Here is a 20723-nt window from a genome sequence, read left to right on the forward strand (position 1 = left end):
CCTCATTAAGTTTTTTTATCTGTTTCTTATTCTATTAGTCATACCTGCTACTTCCACGTATTCCAGCATTTTATGATGCCACTCCTCTTTTGTTGGAACTGCGTCTGTTCTCCACTTTTGTGCAAGTAAAATCTGCACAGCTGTGGTTGCATACATCAGTAGACTCACTTGTTTTAGGAGGGTTTCTGTCCTTACTATACCCAGAAGGTAAGCTTCTGGGTTTTTGGGAAAGGATCTTTTAAACTTTTTTCCAGTTCATTCCATAATGTAATCTAGCTCCTATCCTATGCTTGCCTTTCTCATTCTCTCAGAATCAGGGAAGAAGGCATGCCACTTACATGTGGTTTGGATTACTTTTGCCACTGCAAATGTCTCTGATAGGATGCAGGAGCAAAAAACATTCTTGTGGGAGGCCAGCCCCAGCCCATGTGCCCATAATTCACCATCCCTGGAATAAAGTGTCACTATAAATACCAGTAAATGATAAATGGCTTTAGAATTGAAATGGGCTTTGTAGGCCAGCTAGTTCATGTCCCTGCTCAAAGCAGAAAATCCATATCTAGAGCACCCCCAACACATGACTTTCTAGCCTCTGCTTGAAGACCTCCAGTGAGGTAAGCCCATTTCCAGGTAATTGGTTCCCTTGTTAAACTGCTCTTAACATTTTAACATTTTTCCTAATGTTCAACTGAAACCTACTCTAATAAAACTTAAACAGAATAGATCTAGTCCTGCGCTCTGGGATAGCAGAGAACAAAACTTTGTTCTCTTATTTGTGTTAGTTCTTGAGGCATTTGTAGAGTGCTAGCATGTCTGCTCTCATCTTCCCTGCATTCAGACAATATCCAGTTATTTCAACCTTTCCACATAAGACTTGTTTTCCATACCTCTGACAGGCTTTGTTGTCCTCCCCAAACCCATTTCAATTTGTCTCTTATCAGAGGCGTACCCAGGCTCCTTTGTACCCTTGGCAAGGAGCTGTATCGGCACCATCCAACCCTTGTACTCTTGGCAAGGAGATGTATTGGTGCCTCCAAAGCCAGGAGAGACCATGAACCAGAAACTAAAAAAGTTTCTTTTTTGTTGCCTCTCCTGCTCTACCAGTGACTTCCTTTGCAGTCGTCAGGGTCGGGTCAGGTCTGCTCTGCTCTGTCTCTCTCCTCCGCCTCCTGTCTGTCTGTCTATCTGTCTGTCCATCTGCCTTCCTCCTCAGAGTGAGAGGCATGATTTTTGTGCCCCCCAGCCTGCACCCTTGGCAGGGGCGAACCTGGCCAACCCCTGTCTATAATATATCCTCAAAGTGCAGCACCCCAAACTGGACACCGTTATTCATATGAGATCAGAATCAGATGGAACTATTACTTCCTGTGATTTTTGTTACTATGGTTCTACTAGCAGCCTTGTGCCTGGTATTGCTTGGGAATGTCATCTTGATTGAAAATGGCATCCAATTATATCCAAACATAGACAAAAATCTACTACTTGATCATACAAAACTTGGTTCAGTTTACCAATCAGGTAAACTGATTTCTAAAATATATAATAGGTTAATTAATGCAGCCTAAAACTGCTTAAGCCTTTTTTGCAACTATATCACACTGTTGATTCATGTTCAGCTTGACAGACCCTTTTCATGGATACTACTGCCAATCCAAGTATCTCCCATCTTATTCTTATACATTTTATACCAATTTGGCTAAATGCAGCTTTCCATTTGTCTCAATTGAATTCCAGCCTAGTTTTCTATCAAGATCTTGAATTTCAGTCCTGAGGTATTAGTTATCCTACCTGTTTTTATGTGGTTTTCAAATCTGATAAGGGTTCTCTCCACCCCTTTATCTAAGTCATTGATGAAAATATTGAAGAGCACCAGGTCCAACCCTAAGGTAGCGCTCTCAAAATTTCCTTGCAGTTTGATGAAAAACTATTAATGAGCACTCTTTGAGTATAGTGTTCCAACCAGCTGTAAATCTACATGATGGTATTGTTATGTGGCTCATATTTAATTAGTTTCCAAACTGAATATAAAAGGTTACATTGTCAAATGACTTGCTGAAATCGTTAGAAATTATATTGACAGGCTTCCCATAGTCTACTAAGTAACCCAATAAAAAAGAGAGATCAGATTAGTCTAGTAGGATTTATTCTTGACAAATCCATGCTGTTTCTTACTAATCACTGCATTGTTATCAGGATGCTTACAAACTGACTCCTTCTCTGGTATCAAAGTGAGACTGGCTGGTCTGTAGTCTCCTGGATTCTCCTTTCTCCTCTTTTGTGAAAATTGAGGCAAGATTTACCTGTGTCTATTTTTGTGGCACCTTATTCATTCTCTGGAATTTCTCAAATATTATAGATCAAGGTTCTGATGGCACATCCACAAGTTCCTTTAGTACCTTGAAGTGAGCTTCCAGTACCATCATTAATCTTCTTTAACAATATTTCCCTAAATGTTTAATAAAAGCAGCTTATCTAAAACGTTTATGATTTTTCATTCAGGAACTTCCCTCACCTTTGCTGAATACCGCTGTAAATGAAATAGAAGAAGAAGCTACAGCTGTGAAGTCCAAACAAGATTCTCAGGAATCCATGAGAATAGCCTGGCGTTACCAGAACATACCAAAACTGGAGGTAAGTTTTATTTCATAGTAATTTCTTCAAATAATAATGTATGGAAAACTGAAAGTATTTCTTGACAAAAAATTTCCTGTTAAAATGATAAGCTAACTACACCATTTAGCACTAATTCCAAAAAGTGTTTTGCCCCACCTTAGGCTTATAATACTAAATGTCGGAGCACTTAATAACTCTTTCATTCTCTGTTGATTAGCCATTGAAAATATTTTTCCAGTCACTTTGCTGGTGTGGGGAATGGCTGGGGGAGGTATTTTGAGAGGAGAGTCAGCATAAATTGTTGAACACCTCTCTATTTTCTGTTGATTCTCTCCACAAATGGACCCACTCAGCCTTTCGTGTTTCCTTAGCAAACATTGGCTTGGGAATTATTGTTTCCCAAGAAAATGTGTAGTGGGCTATACTGTCATAAGAACAGTAAATATTAAATTGTAAAGGCTTCAGCATCAGAGCTGTAGAATTTAATACACAGGTTTTCAAGAAGTATCCTTTCCATTTATACAAGAAAGCTTTATAAATTTATCTGAATATAGAAGCGTTTTTATAGGTTGAATGAATTGTACTTAGATCCCTCTAGTGAAAGCATGGAATTGAATCAAGCTGTTGACTTGCTTATCCATGTGCGTAATAAGTAAAGTAAGCACTTGAGATTATATCAGCTTCACTGTCACTATAAACTAATCGTTATGAAGGCAGCATGTAAGAAACAAGCCCAGTGGTCAATTCTACAGAGTTTACGGTTGTTAGTGTTTTGTGAATTATATTTCTCCCTAGGCTAGCTATTTTCTTGTGCAGAATAATGGTATGGTGAAATCTCTAAAATTACATGCAATATTTTGGTGTCCATAGGAACTTGTTTTGTTTGGCTTTAGTATTTTATATATCTGATGTAAGTGTAGTGAACTGCCTAGTAAGTTCAAGCTTATTCTAAGGAATATAATTGGAATATGACAAAATGATTTTACAAGGCTTGGCATGTTTGGTTTTCTTTGTAATTGCACAGACATGTCTATGTATTCATATCAGAGAGAAGATTTATATATGATGACATGCCAAATCAAAGACCCTCCAGGATGATTATGTGACCTCATCAATTTTTATTAATATGAAGCTTGATATAGCATGTTGAACCATCACAAAACAGACTTAGTTCATATGAGGAGGTAGGGGGAAGGAATACCAACATTTGAAAAAGCTGGTATTTTTGAGAAGTACAGTTAAGCTTCCCAGTTTGCTCCAATAATATACCATGTTTCATTTTATATTATAATGGAAGTTATATGTGATGAAAATGGATGTGAGGTGTAATCCGATTTAAACTGGTGGTTGCATAGCTAAAGCTTTACTAAGACTGGACTGAGGTCAGAGTTGGGAACTACAAGTAAAAACTCTCTAAGGTACCATTGGGAATGTTAAGCCTCCTGGAAAATTATTCGGTCATGAGTAATTGTGGTAGAGCAGATATCCTTATACATTCCTGGTGCATGCATAATTCTAGTGTTTGCCACAAGCCTCTGTCTGAACAACTAAATGCCAAGTGCATATGCTCCAGTTCCAGCCACTCTTTAAAACTACCTTGCAATCCTTGTCTCTGAAGTCAGCCTGTCCACCAGTCAGATATTCATTAGCTACAATTCCTGCATTGCAGGGGGATGGACTACATGATCCTTGGTGTCCCTTCCAACTCTACAATTCTACGATTCTATGAATCATTTCTCTATTAGCTACCTTGTCACTTCTGTTTGTCAGTACCTTCCTCTATGCCTTGGGTGAGTCTGGACAGAATTCAAAGGGCTGCAAATGCATGAGGGTTTTTCAGCATCCACTTCCAGGGCAGTCTCTCATGACCTGCAAACAAGCTGTCCCCAAAGATCAGAGGGACTCTCTAGGACAGCAGTCTACTAGGCACAGGCCAGGGGACTATAAGTGGAAAGGAAAATTGGCATATGCTCAAATCCATATAGAAGTGCTTTGCACACTGTCATCCTGTCAACTGCTCCTGCTCTCCTATTTCCTAGTTGGCACAATTTATTTATTTAAGGTAACTTGTATCAGGGCTTTCAGACCCAGCACCAGAAGTTGGCATGGTGCAGCAAATGCCATCATCTCTTTGTTTTTGGTTTTTTAAGTATTTATTATCATTAGAATTAGGATTCCTTATTTTAAGGTCCTTTACTTATTTTAGGGCACAGCTCTGATAAGAAAAGTGCTGGGTTGCCTGCCCACCCCTGTCAGACCCACTGCTGCCCACACCACCACTGCCACTCCCCACTCCATTCTTTGGTAAGCTTGTGGGGTGCACTAGGGAAGTGCTGAGAGGACCAGGAAGGTATCTTGCCCAGGCCTCCCTGAAACCTGAAACTAGTCATGACACCTGTCCAGTATAAAATAATGCTCAAGGCTGCTATTAAATAACAAAAAATAAACTAAAAGACAGAGGAGTTTAACATATTAACCACTTTCTTGTAGATAGTGCTCTTGAACTGATGCAGTCAGAGCCATACTCACTGAATGGCATCTCAATGGCACCTTAACCATAAAATCAAGGAGAATTTACTTACTCTCTTTCTTGCATAGTGTTAAGAATTATTATAGCATTTGTCACATTCGTAGCCAAACATTGTTTGACATTTTTCAGTTATCTTTAGTTTCCCTGAGGACTAGTTGGAAAAAAGGGAGCAATTTTTTTGGGGGGGAGTCATTTTATACATATGTTATGTTTCCAGATTAAATTGGTAGATTAGATTAAATCAACCCAATATACCAGAAAATTAAATTTCAGTATCAAAAGTACTGTATAGGTAAATGTATCCTAACTAGTAACTGATACTTTTAAAATAAAATGTATCTTGTAATTTCCACACAAGCATAGGGGAGTGAGTAGTGGTAAATTTGAGAGATCCACATTAGTTTCATCCCCTTCATGCTTCCTTGGAAATTTTTAAAGGTGTTAGGAGGATCTTAGGAGGAGGACTTACAGTTTGACAACTCTAATGTTGCAGGTACATTGTCTGGGCAGCAAATTCCAGAGGCTTAGGTAGTTGTTAAACTATTTTATTTGTAATTGGCTAACCATTTGATAGGCAAAGTAAAAACAGTAGGTATTCTGTAGGTTGTATCAAGCAGGTAAAGTGTGTGTTCCTTTACCCCGCTGTCCCCAATCTCTCTCTCTCTCACACACACACACACATATACCCCCTCTTTTAATGAATGAACTGCTTGTATTCTTAAGGCAATATATAAACTGTCACAGCATGAAATCAATTTTCTGCCTTGATTCATCCTAAATCTGAGAATTTCTAGCACATTAGTATTTCAATTAGAAACGTTAACGGCAGACGGTAGCATAAAGACATATTCTGCTCCATGACAACTTAGGTTATTTCTCCTTGCGGAGGCTAGCTTATAGGAATCCAAGGAAAAGGTAGGCTTGAAACCACATTCAGCTAATAAATTTATTATCTCACGCTTAAAAGAAATGTATTTTTTCCTTCCTTTTGCTCTGTCTCTGTGGTCACACTGCTGCTAAGATAGATTATTCATGCTTACTTGATTCAGGTGGGCTTTTTGCAAGCTTCCCCACTAGGCCTGGGAATGTGGTACATTGAGGTCTATTCATAGGCTTCTGACATAACCAGGCTTTTATTGCCTGGTGTTTTATTGCGACCAAATCCTAGTCTCCACCCATTTTGTAGGCACTGTGCTCATTCTTTAGAATCAAGAAAGGTTATCACCTACCTTAATCCATGCAACTGTGTGGATTAGGGACACCAGTGTTCCCCAGGATTCTCAAAGAGGATCCTGGAAACTTCTTGTTTCTTCTCTTTTGCTGTCTGTACTAAACTCTCTTGGGCCTCAGTGAGGATTTGCATCTGAAATAGGCAACCTGGAGCTTTTCTCAATGAAGACATCAGATCAAAGTTCAGTTAGTCAAGGCCTTTCTAAAACATTAAGGGGGCTTGGACTTACACAATAAAAAGATGAGCTCTGGCAAAGATTGCAGTAAAAACATTCTGATCAGTAATCCGGATAAAGGATAGATTATAGGGCAAAGAACAGCTCTTGTTTAAATTGCTCTGAGAACCCCCAGACGAAATAACTTGGAACTTCTGGATTTATTTTTAAACAATACTCATATTTTATTTTATGGTCAGATTTTGCTCTATTTTATTACACTTTGTAATATTTAATAACAAAATAAAAACACAGATAGCATTTTAAAAATAATTGCTAAGTACCTTCTGCATTCTGGTATAGTATAATAAAGCAAGGTTATAAAAAAATTTGTTTTTTGTTAGCAGTGTTGAATTTGTTAATATTTTTATTTTTTCTTATTAAAGCTTTACTTTTTCTGTTAGCTTAGGTTTTTCAAACAATGTATTGTTGGAATACAGTTTTAATGTTCATTTTTTACTGATTGTTTTTTAAAATAAAAACCATAATAGACACAAAGATTTGATTAATTTTTGAATTTATATCATTATAAATACAAAAACCTGGTATTCAGCAGAGCAGTTCTTTATGTATGAATGGCCACCCACAAGTCTGGCCAATTTTCTATAAAATGGGCAGGAGGATGTGAAGTTAAGACACACGATAGAACAAGAAGGTCGAGTGACAATGAACAGTGTTTTCTTACTTTTGTGTGCGTGCATAAGTGAAGCTACAATAACTTCTAGTTTATGTAAAAATTGTCATCCTGCTACAATACAACTTTTTCACAGCAAAATTCTGTAGATGTCTACTTAGAAGTAAATTCTATTGAGTCCAGTGGCACTTAATCTCATGTAAATGTGTCTGAGATTGCAGTCCCAGTAACATATTGTTCGTTTGTTTTCATGTGTTTGAAACAAGAGAGAGAGAGAGAGAGAGAGAGAGAGAGAGAGAGAGAGAGAGAACACAATAGAAGTTATTCCTCAAAATGTTCATGCATGCAGCCATTAATATTTTAGTTACCTGGCTCATTTACCGTAATTTGAAAGAGTAAAACAAAATTCATATTATTTGTAAAATGACTTTTATTATAAAAGTAATTTGAAAATTTGATTCTTGAACTGTTCAAAATATCCAAGTGATATTTTGCCTTTTCTCTATGGTTACTGCAATCTAACGAGAACAAATGGGATGAGGATGCATGTTTCTGCAATTCACATCTTCAGTTATCGGTACACTGGGAACCATGCACACAAAAAAGAGCTACATTTACAGTTCCCTGGGGCTTCTTTTCTTCATTCAGCAGTCAAACTGTGTGCACAGTTGCCAAAACTGGACTGGGAATCATTTTTTGCATCAGTCACATTACTGTGCCTCTTAGTATTGTCAGCAGCAGTCACATTTTTGGCAGTTTTGGAATATGACTCCAGACCATTTTTCCTTCTCATGTTTCTTGAAGGAAAGTGGAACAGGGCTGCTACATAGAGACTTCCCATCCTTCTAAACATGTAATTGGTGCTCTCAAGCTGATAGTAATGTCCATGTAATGAGATGGCTGAACTGTCTGCATCCTCCAGTGAATCAGGTCATGATGGCTACATAATCTATCCAGTGCCAGAGGCTATATCCCTCTGAATACCGATTGCTGCAGAACATCCGTAGGAGAGTTTCTGGGCTTTCTATAGGCATCCAGTTGGCCACTGTGGGAACAGAATGTTGGACAAAATGGTCTACAATGGCTTCCTATATGTTTTAGTCAATGTGTTAGCACTCTGCTCATCTGTTGTTGTTGTTGTTGTTGTTGTTGTTGTTGTTGTTGTTGTTGTAGAAACATGGTTATTTGAAAGCAAACTACGTTTAGCTAGGATACTAATCAGTAGGATAAAATATCTTCAGTTGACTGTTCAGTTGCCCACCAATTACAGTATTCAGCCTATCAGATAATGCCAAAATTCAGGCATGTCTTTTGTGTATGTAGAAGACTACCTTCACCATATGGATATCTGATGGGGACAGCAGGAATAAAGGCCCTTTGTTTCTCTTATTGGCTATATGCTGAAACAGCAGGCATAGCTGAACTAGAACATGGGCAAGGAGACGCATGAAGTAAACAAAACACAATTGCTGTGTCACCAGTAACATTTGCTGTAGGAAAAAGACCAAGCTGCAAAACAGCAATTCCAGCTTCAGTCTGAGTGGAAAGACCGGCCTTATTTTGTTTGGAGAGTACCTGGAGCACCTCCCTGATAGCCTGGCCTGCATGGTTGCTTAATTCTAACATACACAATAATTCCCCAATGGCTGAGGTTTGCTCCATGGGAAAACATGTGTATGTGTCAGAGAGGGGTGGTATTGTGACCACTTTCATTGGTGTAATGTGCTGACTTTAGTAGTAGTGTACACTTAAAGTACAGATTATGTGAAAAACCTGTTGAAAAAATAGGTATTACATTTTTAATTGTATTTTAACAGGGGAAACATATGCATTATTTTCACAGGTGACCCAAGCAGCCTGTTCAAAATTTGGACACTATTTTGATTTATCAAAAACAATGGCTCCAGAATTAATCCAGAACATAAAGTGGTATGGCTTTCCCCTTCTTGAAGAAAAGGTTTTGTATCCTGATATAAAATCATGGTGAGTTTGAAAAGCTTCTAATTTTAGTTGTTTGCACAAAAACTGAGGAGGGTTTGGAGGGCAAATTTCATAGACATAAAATTGTGTGCAAATAATTGTACTGTCAGGAGTAAGTTGGTCAGGCATCAATATTTATAGCAAAACCCTTTCCTTGCCATATTCCAAGCTCCATCCCTTGCAAGAGCTTCCTCTCTTAACTGCAGAGATCTTGGACTGGACAATATATGGTACAGGTTGTAGTAAGGCTGCTTGTGGTGCTTCTCTGTGGGTCCACAAAATGTAGTAGAACTAATCTGCCCAAACCACTCTTATGTCTGCTGCAGCTTATTTTTTAAACATCTATCTAAATTGAGCAATAATAAATCCCGTTGTCTCTGATTAGTGGAGCTTGTTTGGAAGGAAGACCTGGGCATTGCAAGGGCCCTTGGTGCACCCCATGAGCTCTGCACAATTAGCTTTCTTCGATATGCAAATTTGCTTTCTATTTGCATATTGAAGTAGTAGGCTGTTTATTGTTTTAATCTGCTGGTGCTAGAGTTTATTCTTTAAAATATCTTTATACAATTTTCAATACAAGCAGAAATATATACTTGCGTTGAGAGAAGAGAGAGAAAACGCATAAATACATAAGTAAAAAAAAGAATAGGAAACATTCTCTGGCCTAAATAGTTTTTATTAGGATAATTATATATTTTTTAGAAATATTGAATGCTTCATATATTTTCTAAAGACATGCTAAGATATGTGAGCTGCTGTAGGATGGCTTTGCCCTGAAATTCATTACTGGAATAATATACTGGAATAATATATATATACTACAGCCTCCATGCAAAGCCGTACTAGTTTGGAAGTAGAAGGCGGATTTGCTGTCACCATAGTGTCCATGAGCATAACACTCTTTTCTGTCTCTCATAAGAATGAACAACAAGTATTAATATAAAAGAGTAATGGGTAGATTCATGAATATCATGGGGTAGGGATTAATTTCCTCCCGGCTCCAGTCACCACAGCAGTCCTAGTCGCCAGGATCGGACTGGTCTGCAGATCAAATGTTCTATATAATCTATAATCCAGTGAAAATATTTTCATGGGTGGGGTTTTTTTTTCTTCAAAATTTGGCATCTGTTTTGATTCATCAAAAGCATGCTCCCAAACTAATCTTGACCATAGCACAATGTTACAGAATGTTGGGAACTGGCTTTTAGATATTCAAATACGGTAATTCTTTCTTTTCCAGATTCTTTTCTTGCCAAATCACTTGTTGGGCCAGATTCAAGTACCCCAGTTTGCTAGCAATGGTGGAAAAACAGTTGGGATGCAGCATAGACTAGAACAGCTGGGCTTCCCCCTCAGACAAAAGCCAGTATGTTCTTAGGGAGTTTTTGCCACTGCAGCTTCCACCATGTACAAGACAAGGCAGTTTTAAAAGCAGCCTGCTGCTACAGCTGTAGGAGATGCACCACATAAAACTGTAGAGAGAGTCTCATCATAGAGTACACAGTGTCCTACATTATACAGAAAGAGACTCTTCGGATCACAGCCATAGGTTTGAGTTAAAGCTAATGGTGATTTATATAAGCCAGTGGTTGCCATCCTTTTGGGACCAGTGGGCATATTTTGAATTTTGAGAGAATGCTGGTGGTGCGGGTCCCAAAATGGTGGCAAGGGGTGTGTGGCATATCATACAATAGCTGCCATAGGGTTTGGCATAACACAATATTAGAGAGAGTACAATCATGTTGCTTTCCTCATAATTGTATTTCCATACAAGAAAAGGTTTAACCTGTTGAATATCTGCCTAGAAAATAAAGCAGCAGCAGGAAAATTGCATTAAAGGGTGGGGTACAGTAACTCTTTAGGATCCTAGGAATTCCTATTTCCTGGTGTCTAAACCACTCATCAGTCACAACTATGACTTCACACATTAGCTAAAACACTGACAAGGCTTGCTCATTTCACAGACATTGCTTAGAACGGGACCTTCACATTTTGCTTCATGGCTTTCTTTCTAGGAGGTTTGATACTTGATTTTTTTTTTTTTGCGGGAAAAAGAAAGCTCAGAGTCTGGGGACACAACTGAAGGTGCTTGGTTGGTGACCCCTGATAAATAGTCATATCTGATAGCTATATTCCTTTACTGTTGCCACCCAGGTTTCTTAATAATTGGGTATAATACAGATCCAGTATATTTTAGTATTCCAGAAAGAATATCTGATGCTACATTTGCTTGTATTATTTGCTGCTTCAATGGGGTATATATTAAAATGGTCTTAAATTAACAGAGCTTGGATTTCCTGATAAATTTGGTGAAAACAGCTTAAAATTTCTCCTAATGGCGACTGCTTCCTGATAATAGGCCTATTTGTCATACATTTTGATAACCTTCCCTTTGTTAAATGTTTAGAAACCATCAATAAGGAAGTCAGAGACTGTGTTGTAACTAGGATACCTCCTTACAAGCTCCTGCTTTATCAGTAACTAGATGGTTAAACAAAAAAGGATGAAAACGTATTGTTTAAACACATTAGCTGAATTAAAGTGTTGAGTAACAAATCTGTAGGAAAAATAGCTGACTTTCTGAATGCAACATAGATATCTGTTGCCTATAAAATATGACAAATCCTACTAACAAGATTATCAGTTGGCTCTAGTTAACAAGTTCACTTCCATCAGCAAATACATCACCTGTGAGCATATATATTTTACATAGTAAATTATAAATAGGGGATTTAGCTGGGATGTTTTTACTTGCATCTGTTCTATGTAGTCTTTCTATCTCACAGAATAACAGATACAATTTTACCATTATGATTCGCCATTTGTTGACAATATAGAAAAGATTGTGGTTGCTGATCATGTTATGAGTGTGCAGTCATTTTCATTATTAAGCAGTTTCTAAACTAGAAACCTAGCCAACCTAGTAGTTCGAAAGCATGTAATAGTGCAAGTAGATAAATAAATCCTCTGGCGGGAAGATAAATGGCGTTTCCGTGCACTGCTCTGGTTTCGCCAGAAGCGGCTTAGTCATGCTGGCCACATGACCCAGAAAAACTATCCATGGACAAACGTTGGCTCCCTCAGCCAGTAACGCGAGATGAGCGCCGCAGCCTCAGAGTCGTTCGCAACTGGACTTAACTGTCAGGGGTCCTTTACCTTTTTTTAAAACTAGGCTTTAGGCTATGGTGTTGAACCTCTTTCATCTCGTGGGCTGCATTCCCATCTGGATAATCTTCTGAGGTCCACATCCTGGTTGTAAGCAGGGCCAGAGGTGAAAGTGAGCGGACAAACAAATGTAAATTTGACCTGTGTACCATAGTCTAGTTTCTACACATCCTTCTACACTCCTCTTTTTCCTGAGGCATTACCAGAGTTCAAGCACACATTCCACCCAGGCAAAAACTCCCAGGGTATGAAACAGGGCCAGTGAGGAATGTGGTCTGGGAACAGTTTCAAGGACTAGATAGAAGCCTGGAAGGTCGCATTCTACCTCCAGGCCTGAGGTTCCCAACTCCAGCTTTAGGTCAGTTCGGTATTCCATAATCTGTTATCCAACATAACTCAGATGAAAATCAGGACATTTGTGAAACTGACTGCCTTAAACAAATAGATTCTACGAGCTTTCCTGCCGCCACCCGCATGACCCCTTGCAAACTTTGCATGTTCCTTCCCACAGTTTGCTCATGGTTTTGTGGTTATGGCCGCCACCACCAGGGGAGGGAAATGCACCACTTCCCCAGGACAGGGTCCTAGAGTCCACCTTTCTTCTTTCCAAAACCTAGCAAGCACTAACAAGGCTTCTTCTCAATGCTGCTGCTGCCCCCCCAGGAGCTGCTTCTGTGGCCCCTGTCTGCTGGCCGGGAAAATTGGGGCACCCTGAGAGCAAGTCAGAAACTGTGGCGGCTTAACTAATTCTGTGGCCATCCTGGCCAAATTGGGATTGTTGAGGGGTATGTAATCATATTGAAATGAATGCACTTCAGCATGTGCAACTGCTAAGCAAAGTATTTTAATTTAATTAATTGTCCAAATGTAAGCATAAGGCTTGATTCAACCACTGTAATGGGTCCTGCTAGCACAATGGGACTTTCCCCTTTATTCCTCTACACCCACCCCAAGTGATTCAGGGGGTCAAGAGAACTCCCAGAACAGGGAGGGAGTGGGGAGGCAGGATCATTCCACCAGGCAAGCAGAAATGCATTTGCTGATAGAACAACCTAGTGCTATGTTGATTCCTACCATAGAATTTGAGAATATGATCTAAATAAGGTTTTCCTCTTGGATTTGTTTACACAATAAATAAAGCAGAATATGATATGTGTAAAAATAACTTAAAAGTATATGAAACTGACAAAAGTGTACAAAAAGAACACTGGTTGAGAAAAAATTGGGTGACTTGGTAGAGAGGTAATGTGGCTGAAACATCAAATAGAACAAAATACAAGGCATTGTAGTAGTTTGGTGATGTGTTTTTTATGTTAATTCTATGAAACAGGTTTATGTATGTGTCCATGTGAAAATAAGCTTTTCCTTCCAAAGATGTGCTTTCTTTGTTATAAATGACATTTGAAGTAGTTGTAAGTTGGAGTACACTAATTAACGTAAAACAATGTCACACCTCTGCCAAGCTCAGAGAAGGTCACAGGTCCAGGGCAGTTGGGGGTCCAGTTCTGGTGCACACAGACTTAAATTTAGAACAGGCAGACAGGCATCCAGAGGGCCAGGGACTTGATCATTTGTTGAATGGGGGTTGTTGGTCAGGTTCCAGAGTAGCCAATGAGAAGGAAAGGTGAGAGAAGCCTATTCAGTTTCACACACCAACAAGTTGTTCAGACTGTTCAGAGTCAGGCTTTTATAAGACCTGATGGGTCCAGATTGGCCTGTGAAGTTAACTACCAATACTGAAGCCTGAAGACCCACTGATGTGAGTCTTCCTGGTTTGCTGAGGAATGAGAGCATGGAGGATGCAGGAGGTAAGGTGCTAGATACCGTGTTTCTCATATTATAAGTCATGTCTTATAATTTTTTTACTCAAGAAAATAAGCCTATGGCTTATTTTCGGGGGGTGTCTTATTATTTTTTTAAAAAATTACAGTATGGTACCTCCCCTGTCGCGGCTCGGCGCCCGGAACTGGCTGCTGCTGCGCTGCTGGGCGCGTTGTCGGCGCTTCAGCAGGGCACACTGCTGGGTCCCGCCGGGTCGGGGCTTCACGCGGCGCGCGCTGTGGCTCTTGCCGGATCCCAGCTCCAGCGCCAAGCGGCGGGACCTGCAGCGCGCGCTGCTCCAAGCCCTGACGTGGCGGCGGGACGCAGCAAGAGCCGCAGCACGCTCAAGCTCGGGGCGTTTTTCACTCGCTCCTGCTTGGCGCCGAGCTCCCAGCAAGACTCACCGCCGCTGCTGCCTCCGCGCGCAGCAGTTCAAAGCTCCAGTGGGGCAGCCTCTTCGCAAAGGAGCTCCGGGAGGGACCAGCGAGTGGCAGCCGCGGCGGCCAATGAAGGCTCGGCCGGGTGTTTTTTGTTGTTGTAGCTGCGTCCCGCTGCGTCCCTCCTCTTCCTGTCGCGGCTCGGCGCCTGGAACTGGCGGCTGCTGCGCGCGTTGTCGGCGCTTCAGCTGAGGCTCTTGCCGGGTCCCGCCGCCGGGTCGGGGCTCGGAGCAGCACGCGCTGCGGCTCTTGCTGCGTCCCGCCGCCGGGTCGGGGCTTGGAGCAGCACGCACTGCGGCTCTTGCCAGTCCCGCCGCCAGGTCAGCGCTTGGCGCGGTGCATGCTGCTGGACATTTTGGAGGGGCAGCAGCAGCCGGTTCCGGGCGCTGACAGGCATCTTCCTCTTCCATGGCGCCATCCAGACCTGCTCCCACCACTACGGCTTATTTTTGGGGTATGTCTTATATTTCTTCAACTCAGGAAAATCATGCCATGGCTTATTTTGTAGGGATGACTTAAAATATGAGAAACACGGTACTGGCTGCTGTATGTGTTCGTTTAAGATAAGACACACAAGCCTTACAAGCAACCTTATTGAGCATGTGTAAATATTCATACGATTAACTTGTTCAAAGATATCATTGTTTGGTGGAGGGGGTAGTAACAGTGCTGGGGGCACTGTTATACAGTGGTTCCGCTCCTTCCTCCTGGGCCGTGTCCAGAAAGTGGGGGGGTTTCTGTCCTCTCCCCCCCCTTTTTTTTGGTCCTCTCCCTTTTTAACATCTACATGAAACCTCTGGGAGAGATCATCAGGGGGTTGGGGCTGGGTGTCCATCAATATGCGGATGATTCCCAGCTCTACCTCTCTTTTAAATCGGAACCAATGAAGGCCCTGTGTGAGTGCCTGGAGGTGGTTGGAGGATGGATGGTGGCTAAAGGATTGAGGGTGAATCCTGACAAGACAGAAATACTGTTTTGGGGGGACAGGGGGCTGGTGTGGGGGACTCCCTGGTCCTGAATGGGGTAACTGTGCCCCTGAAGGAGCAGGTGCGCAGCCTGGGAGTCACTTTGGACTCACAACTGTCCATGGAGGCACAGGTCAACTCTGTGTCCAGGGCAGCTGTTTATCAGCTCCATCTGGTACGCAGGCTGAGTCCCTACCTGCCCACTGACTGTCTCTCCAGGGTGGTGCATGCTCTAGTTATCTCTCGCTTGGACTACTGCAATGCGCTCTACATGGGGCTACCTTTGAAGGTGACCCGAAAACTACAACTAATCTAGAATGCGGCAGCTAGACTGGTGACTGGGAGCGGCCGCCGAGACCACATAACACCGGTCCTGAAAGATCTACATTGGCTCCCAGTACGTTTCCGAGCACAATTCAAAGTGTTGGTGCTGACCTTTAAAGCCCGGCCTAAACAGCCTCGGCCCAGTATACCTGAAGGAGCGTCTCCACCCCCATCATTCTGCCCGGACACTGAGGTCTAGCACCGAGGGCCTTCTGGCGGTTCCCTCACTGCGAGAAGCAAAGCTACAGGGAACCAGGCAGAGGGCCTTCTAGGTAGTGGCGCCCACCCTGTGGAATGCCCTCCCATCAGATGTCAAAGAGATAAACAACTACCTGACATTTAGAAAACATCTGAAGGCAGCCCTGTTTAGGGAAGTTTTTAATGTGTGACATTTTAATGTATTTTAATCTTTGTTGGAAGCCGCCCAGAGTGGCTGGGGAAACCCAGCCGGATGGGCGGGGTACAAATAATAAATTATTATTATTATTATTATTATTATTATTATTATTATTATTATATCACCTTTCATTTGCAAAACTATGTTTTTAATGTCATTCCTGTTGTTAGAATGTATTTATTAAGTCAAGTATTCTCCCTTCTCTTTGTAGTAATATGGCCTGTGGTTATACCAGACTTCTTTATTCCATTCAGAAAGTCATTCATCAACAAGGGTTTGATGGCTCCACACCCCAGGTATTAAGCAACTTCATCTTCATCTTCAAGCATGCAAATACAGTTTTCATACTGTTTGAAAGTACTGTATAATTCAGCAGTGAACATGTGGTTTCCAAGCTATGATGAAGTAAACAGCAGCTAATTTTTTACTGGTAGACCACATGCTTTGTACTGTATTCAGAAAGTTCAATCTCTTACTCTTCTAGTTAAAGAATCAGATACTTGGTGCTGAGCAGCGACAGATTTGGAAACTATGGTGCCCTGTGTGAGGCCAAAATTTGGTGCTGCCCCTGCCCGGCTTTGGGAAAGAGATTTGAGGGCTCTCACTAACTAAGCTTTGGGAAGGAGGTGGGAGGACTCTGGGACCCTGTCAAAGCCGCAGGCCTCCTTCCCAAAGCCCAGCGCCTCACCAGGCTTTGAGTCGGTGCCCACTGCTTGCACACCACTTGCACAGCCCTAAATCTGCCCATGTGCTAAGAGTAGCCTCTGCTTGAGAGTCATTGCCAGCCACAGTTGACTGTATTGGGTAGACAGACTGATTCTGTGTAAGGCAGCTTCCTACAGTCAGGCTTTTTCTGTTTCTGACAAATGTGGGTAGCTTTGGCAAATGCAGTAATAATCCATTAATAAATGTATTTTCTATACAACTACCAAATATTAATGAAATATTACACCGCTGGTGGTAAGTTACATGTGATTACTGTAACATGGGGTCTTTTTTTTTTTAATTGCTGAGGTGTGGGGTGAGGTGAGGACTTGTCTTACACCATGCCTTTGCCATGGTCTCTCATGTACACTGCTCCATATGGGAGATTTTTTTCCCCTGCTGCCAGGACCCCTCCCATGCATGAAAATCTGCATTCATGGGAGGGCTGGGAACTCTCTATATCATCCACTGAATATTATAGACCAAGAACAAAACTTCTGATCCAGAGGCCAAGATCAGAGGTGTGCAAATGCATAAAGTGCTAATGCAGTCATGGGAAGGTGTGGTAGGGAACTAGCTTTTACTTCCTACTGCAGAAGCCCCTCATACTAGATTGAATGCTGCTTGAAAGGCCCTTTGAATTTCTGTACATCCTGCACAGCTTACCTTCAGGCATCTTTTTATGTAGTCTTAATTTTCAAAAGAAAACAGAATGAGTGTTATTTCATATATGCATATCAATTACCAGAATATAAGGTTCAGGATATTATTTAATTTATGATTGTTTAATATCCACCATTACCTACAAAATGTATTAAAGTTTATTCTAGCAAGTACCATAAAGTTATCTGCAGAGTTAATTCTGCTATTTTATTCTGTCCAAAATCAAAGCACTAATGCACTACTCTTGGGAGTTTATTCTCTGGTTAACTTGTCTCTTTAAATATGGATTTTATTTAATGCTTCTGCATTCTAGCGTAATTTTTATTAATGTTTATCAAGCAGAATTCTCCTGGTTGTTTTAGTTTTCAGTCTGTACTGAGCATAATGTGCAAGTATGTTTTCCCTTTAGTAGTTAGCAGTGTCCTTCTGGAGAAGTAAATTGGTCCCTGACAGGTACCTCTGCTTTGGTTACCATAGCAACAGGCATGTCATAACAGTTCCCCTAGTACAGTTTGTTGAGCTGCTTCTCCAACATGATGACAGGTCCTTTGGAAGAAGGAAATTGTAGAATATCAGAAGCAACAGCACCAAAGTGACATGAAAACCCTGGGAGCAGACAGCAAATAACCTGCTACTGGAAAAGAGTTTAATAATAAAAAATGTGTAGACACTGGGCGAGGGATAAAAATAGCACTAAGGTATGTCCCCAATGCTTTTTTAATAACCCAGAACCCACAAGTGGATAAAGCCATTTCTAAGACATGAAGAATTGTTTATTTTCTTCTTTTTAAAAACAACAACACAGCAAGAGGGCCAAAACACTTCATTTATAGTAACAATTCTGTTTCATTATTTAAAATATTTAAATCCCGCCTTTTAAAAGTTGTGCTCAAGAGGGCTAACAACAATAAATGAAAATTATATTAAGAATTGTAACAATAGAACACTAAAAGCAGCAGTAAAACAGTAAAACATCAGAAGTGTTGTGTGTGTATAAAAAAAGACAGGCGAGTATTAAAAATCCCATGCGAAGGTGGCCACTCATGGCCCAAAAGCTTTCCTGAAAAGGAAGCTTTTAACCACAAAGTTGAAGGCCATTGAAGAGAGGGCAAGACAAGGCCCTGAAGAGGGGGATTTCAAGAGCCTGGTTGCAACCATTGAAAAGGATCTCTCCCTGGATTCAACTAAGCATACGTCTAGGATGCCGAGTTGCTGCAGGCTCTTAATCTGTCAGTAGGGACATAACAAGAGCTGTTCGAACATTCATCTTTAGTGGATGACCTCATTTTTTAGTATTATGAGTAGAGAAGATTCTCTCTATCCACTTCCTTCACACCATGCTTAATTTTATACGCCCATACCATGTCCTTACTCCAGCCCCATTTGCCTTTCTATATAAAATAAAAAGCCCAAAATGTAACCTTTCCTCATAGGGGAGGTGACCCAGCTAAACAATCATATTGATTGCAGGTAATGAGAGGCTTTATGCACCAGTCAGTGGCTTAAATTCGGTTCAGTAGCAAACAGGCAGCCAGTACAAAATTTTAAGGATTGGTGATAAATGATCCACTTTGCAGTGCCAATTAGTAACCAGGCTGCTGCCTTCTGTACCAGCTGCAGCTTCCAGATGTTCTTCATGGCAGTCCCATGTAGAGTGCATTGAAGTAGTCTTAATGACAGCTTACCAAAGCATGTGCAGCTTGTAGCTAGGCCCTACCAATCCAGGAAGCACTGGGCTTAGACACTCCTTGCCACTGAAGCTACCTGAACTTGAAGTGACAGTGGCTCTAAGACCACCTCCTCCCGCCCCCTAAGCCAGTGACCCTTCTCATTCTGAGGGTGTGGATTTATCCCAAACAATCTAACTTCTGAAACCCTGAATCATGGAATTGCTCACCCACAGTACTTCTGTCTTACTGTACTGGGATTCAGACTCAGATTTTTGGACCTCTTTTATTCTGTTACTCCTTCCAGACACTGCCCTGACACTTGTACACTCTCTCCTGATTCAGATGGTAGAGCTGTGTGTTATGCCCATACGGATTACATTGTGCTCCAGATCCCTCCATGGCAGCTCCATAGAGTTGTTGTTTTTTTATTTAAAAAAATGCAGACCAGATGAAATCCTACAGAATCCTGCCGCCCAAATGCCAAGAGGCTGAGCATAAGTTTCCAATTCTACTTTCCAGTACCCTTTCTGTAGATAACAGTGAAACCACCATATTCTAATGCTCCCAACCCATAAAACCATTCCAGGAAGATGTTGCAGTCAGTGGTATCAAAATCTGCAGAGAGATTAAGGAGAACCAACAACATAATCCATCAGGGTAACCAAGGTTGTTTCAATCCTTAATCAATGCTGGAAACCAGCTTGAAATGGGTCTACATAACCACATTCATCCAGACATGCTTGAAGCTAAGCACCACCTCAATCACGTGATGGTCTCATTCAATACACCTTGCTCATTCTGTTCCCTAGACTGAAAAACCCTCTCATAAGAACTGAGAGACTATCAATCATATAGAAGCTTTCTGAGGTATCCTCAGATTTTAGCACAGGGGGAATTGCGGGACAGCTTAGGGGGAAAGCCTGTGAGTGGCAGTGCATTTTGCTCTCGGATTTCCCTATAAACCCACCTACTCCTTTCTCTCATTTCCACCTCATCCCCCTGCTCCCCGATCCCAGCAGGGATATTCTAGAGTTTATTTCTTTCCTTTCAATGTTTCAAATGTTACTGAATATGTTACCTTTTTCATATTTGACAGAAGAAGCAAAGAAACATTTTGAGGATTGGAATTCAGAGCATTGGTTCAGTACTATGGGGTGATGACATTTGTAGTACTGAAAATCCACAAAATATTCATAGTCTCACCAAATTTATGTATGCTCTCCGTGGTCTCCTTAGAACATCTTTGTCTGCCTGCATTATTACTATTCCAGCTCATCTGATCCAGGTAGGCCTATTCTAATTGCAACAATTGTGGTGGATACATAAAGAAAAGCACAGTCAAGTTATTTTTAATTATTTAGAAGACTACTATGC

At 41.1% G+C, this 20723-nt stretch overlaps 1 protein-coding gene across 2 annotated transcripts in view; it reads left to right on the forward strand.

The window, feature by feature from the left end:
• The window catches only part of ELP4 (elongator acetyltransferase complex subunit 4), a 154940-nt gene that overhangs the window by 35070 nt on the left and 99147 nt on the right, over positions 1-20723 (forward strand). The window contains exons 4-7 of one of the 2 annotated variants that reach the window (XM_035117893.2): positions 2500-2631; positions 9066-9205; positions 16523-16607; positions 20446-20634. In XM_035117893.2, the coding sequence (XP_034973784.2) occupies positions 2500-2631; positions 9066-9205; positions 16523-16607; positions 20446-20634 (546 nt within the window). The remainder of the gene's footprint in view (positions 1-2499; positions 2632-9065; positions 9206-16522; positions 16608-20445; positions 20635-20723) is intronic. The other variant, XM_035117904.2, reaches the window with a different exon arrangement.

The sequence above is a fragment of the Zootoca vivipara genome, chromosome 1, assembly GCF_963506605.1.
Source record: "Zootoca vivipara chromosome 1, rZooViv1.1, whole genome shotgun sequence".
In the NCBI taxonomy this organism is placed as follows: domain Eukaryota; kingdom Metazoa; phylum Chordata; class Lepidosauria; order Squamata; family Lacertidae; genus Zootoca; species Zootoca vivipara.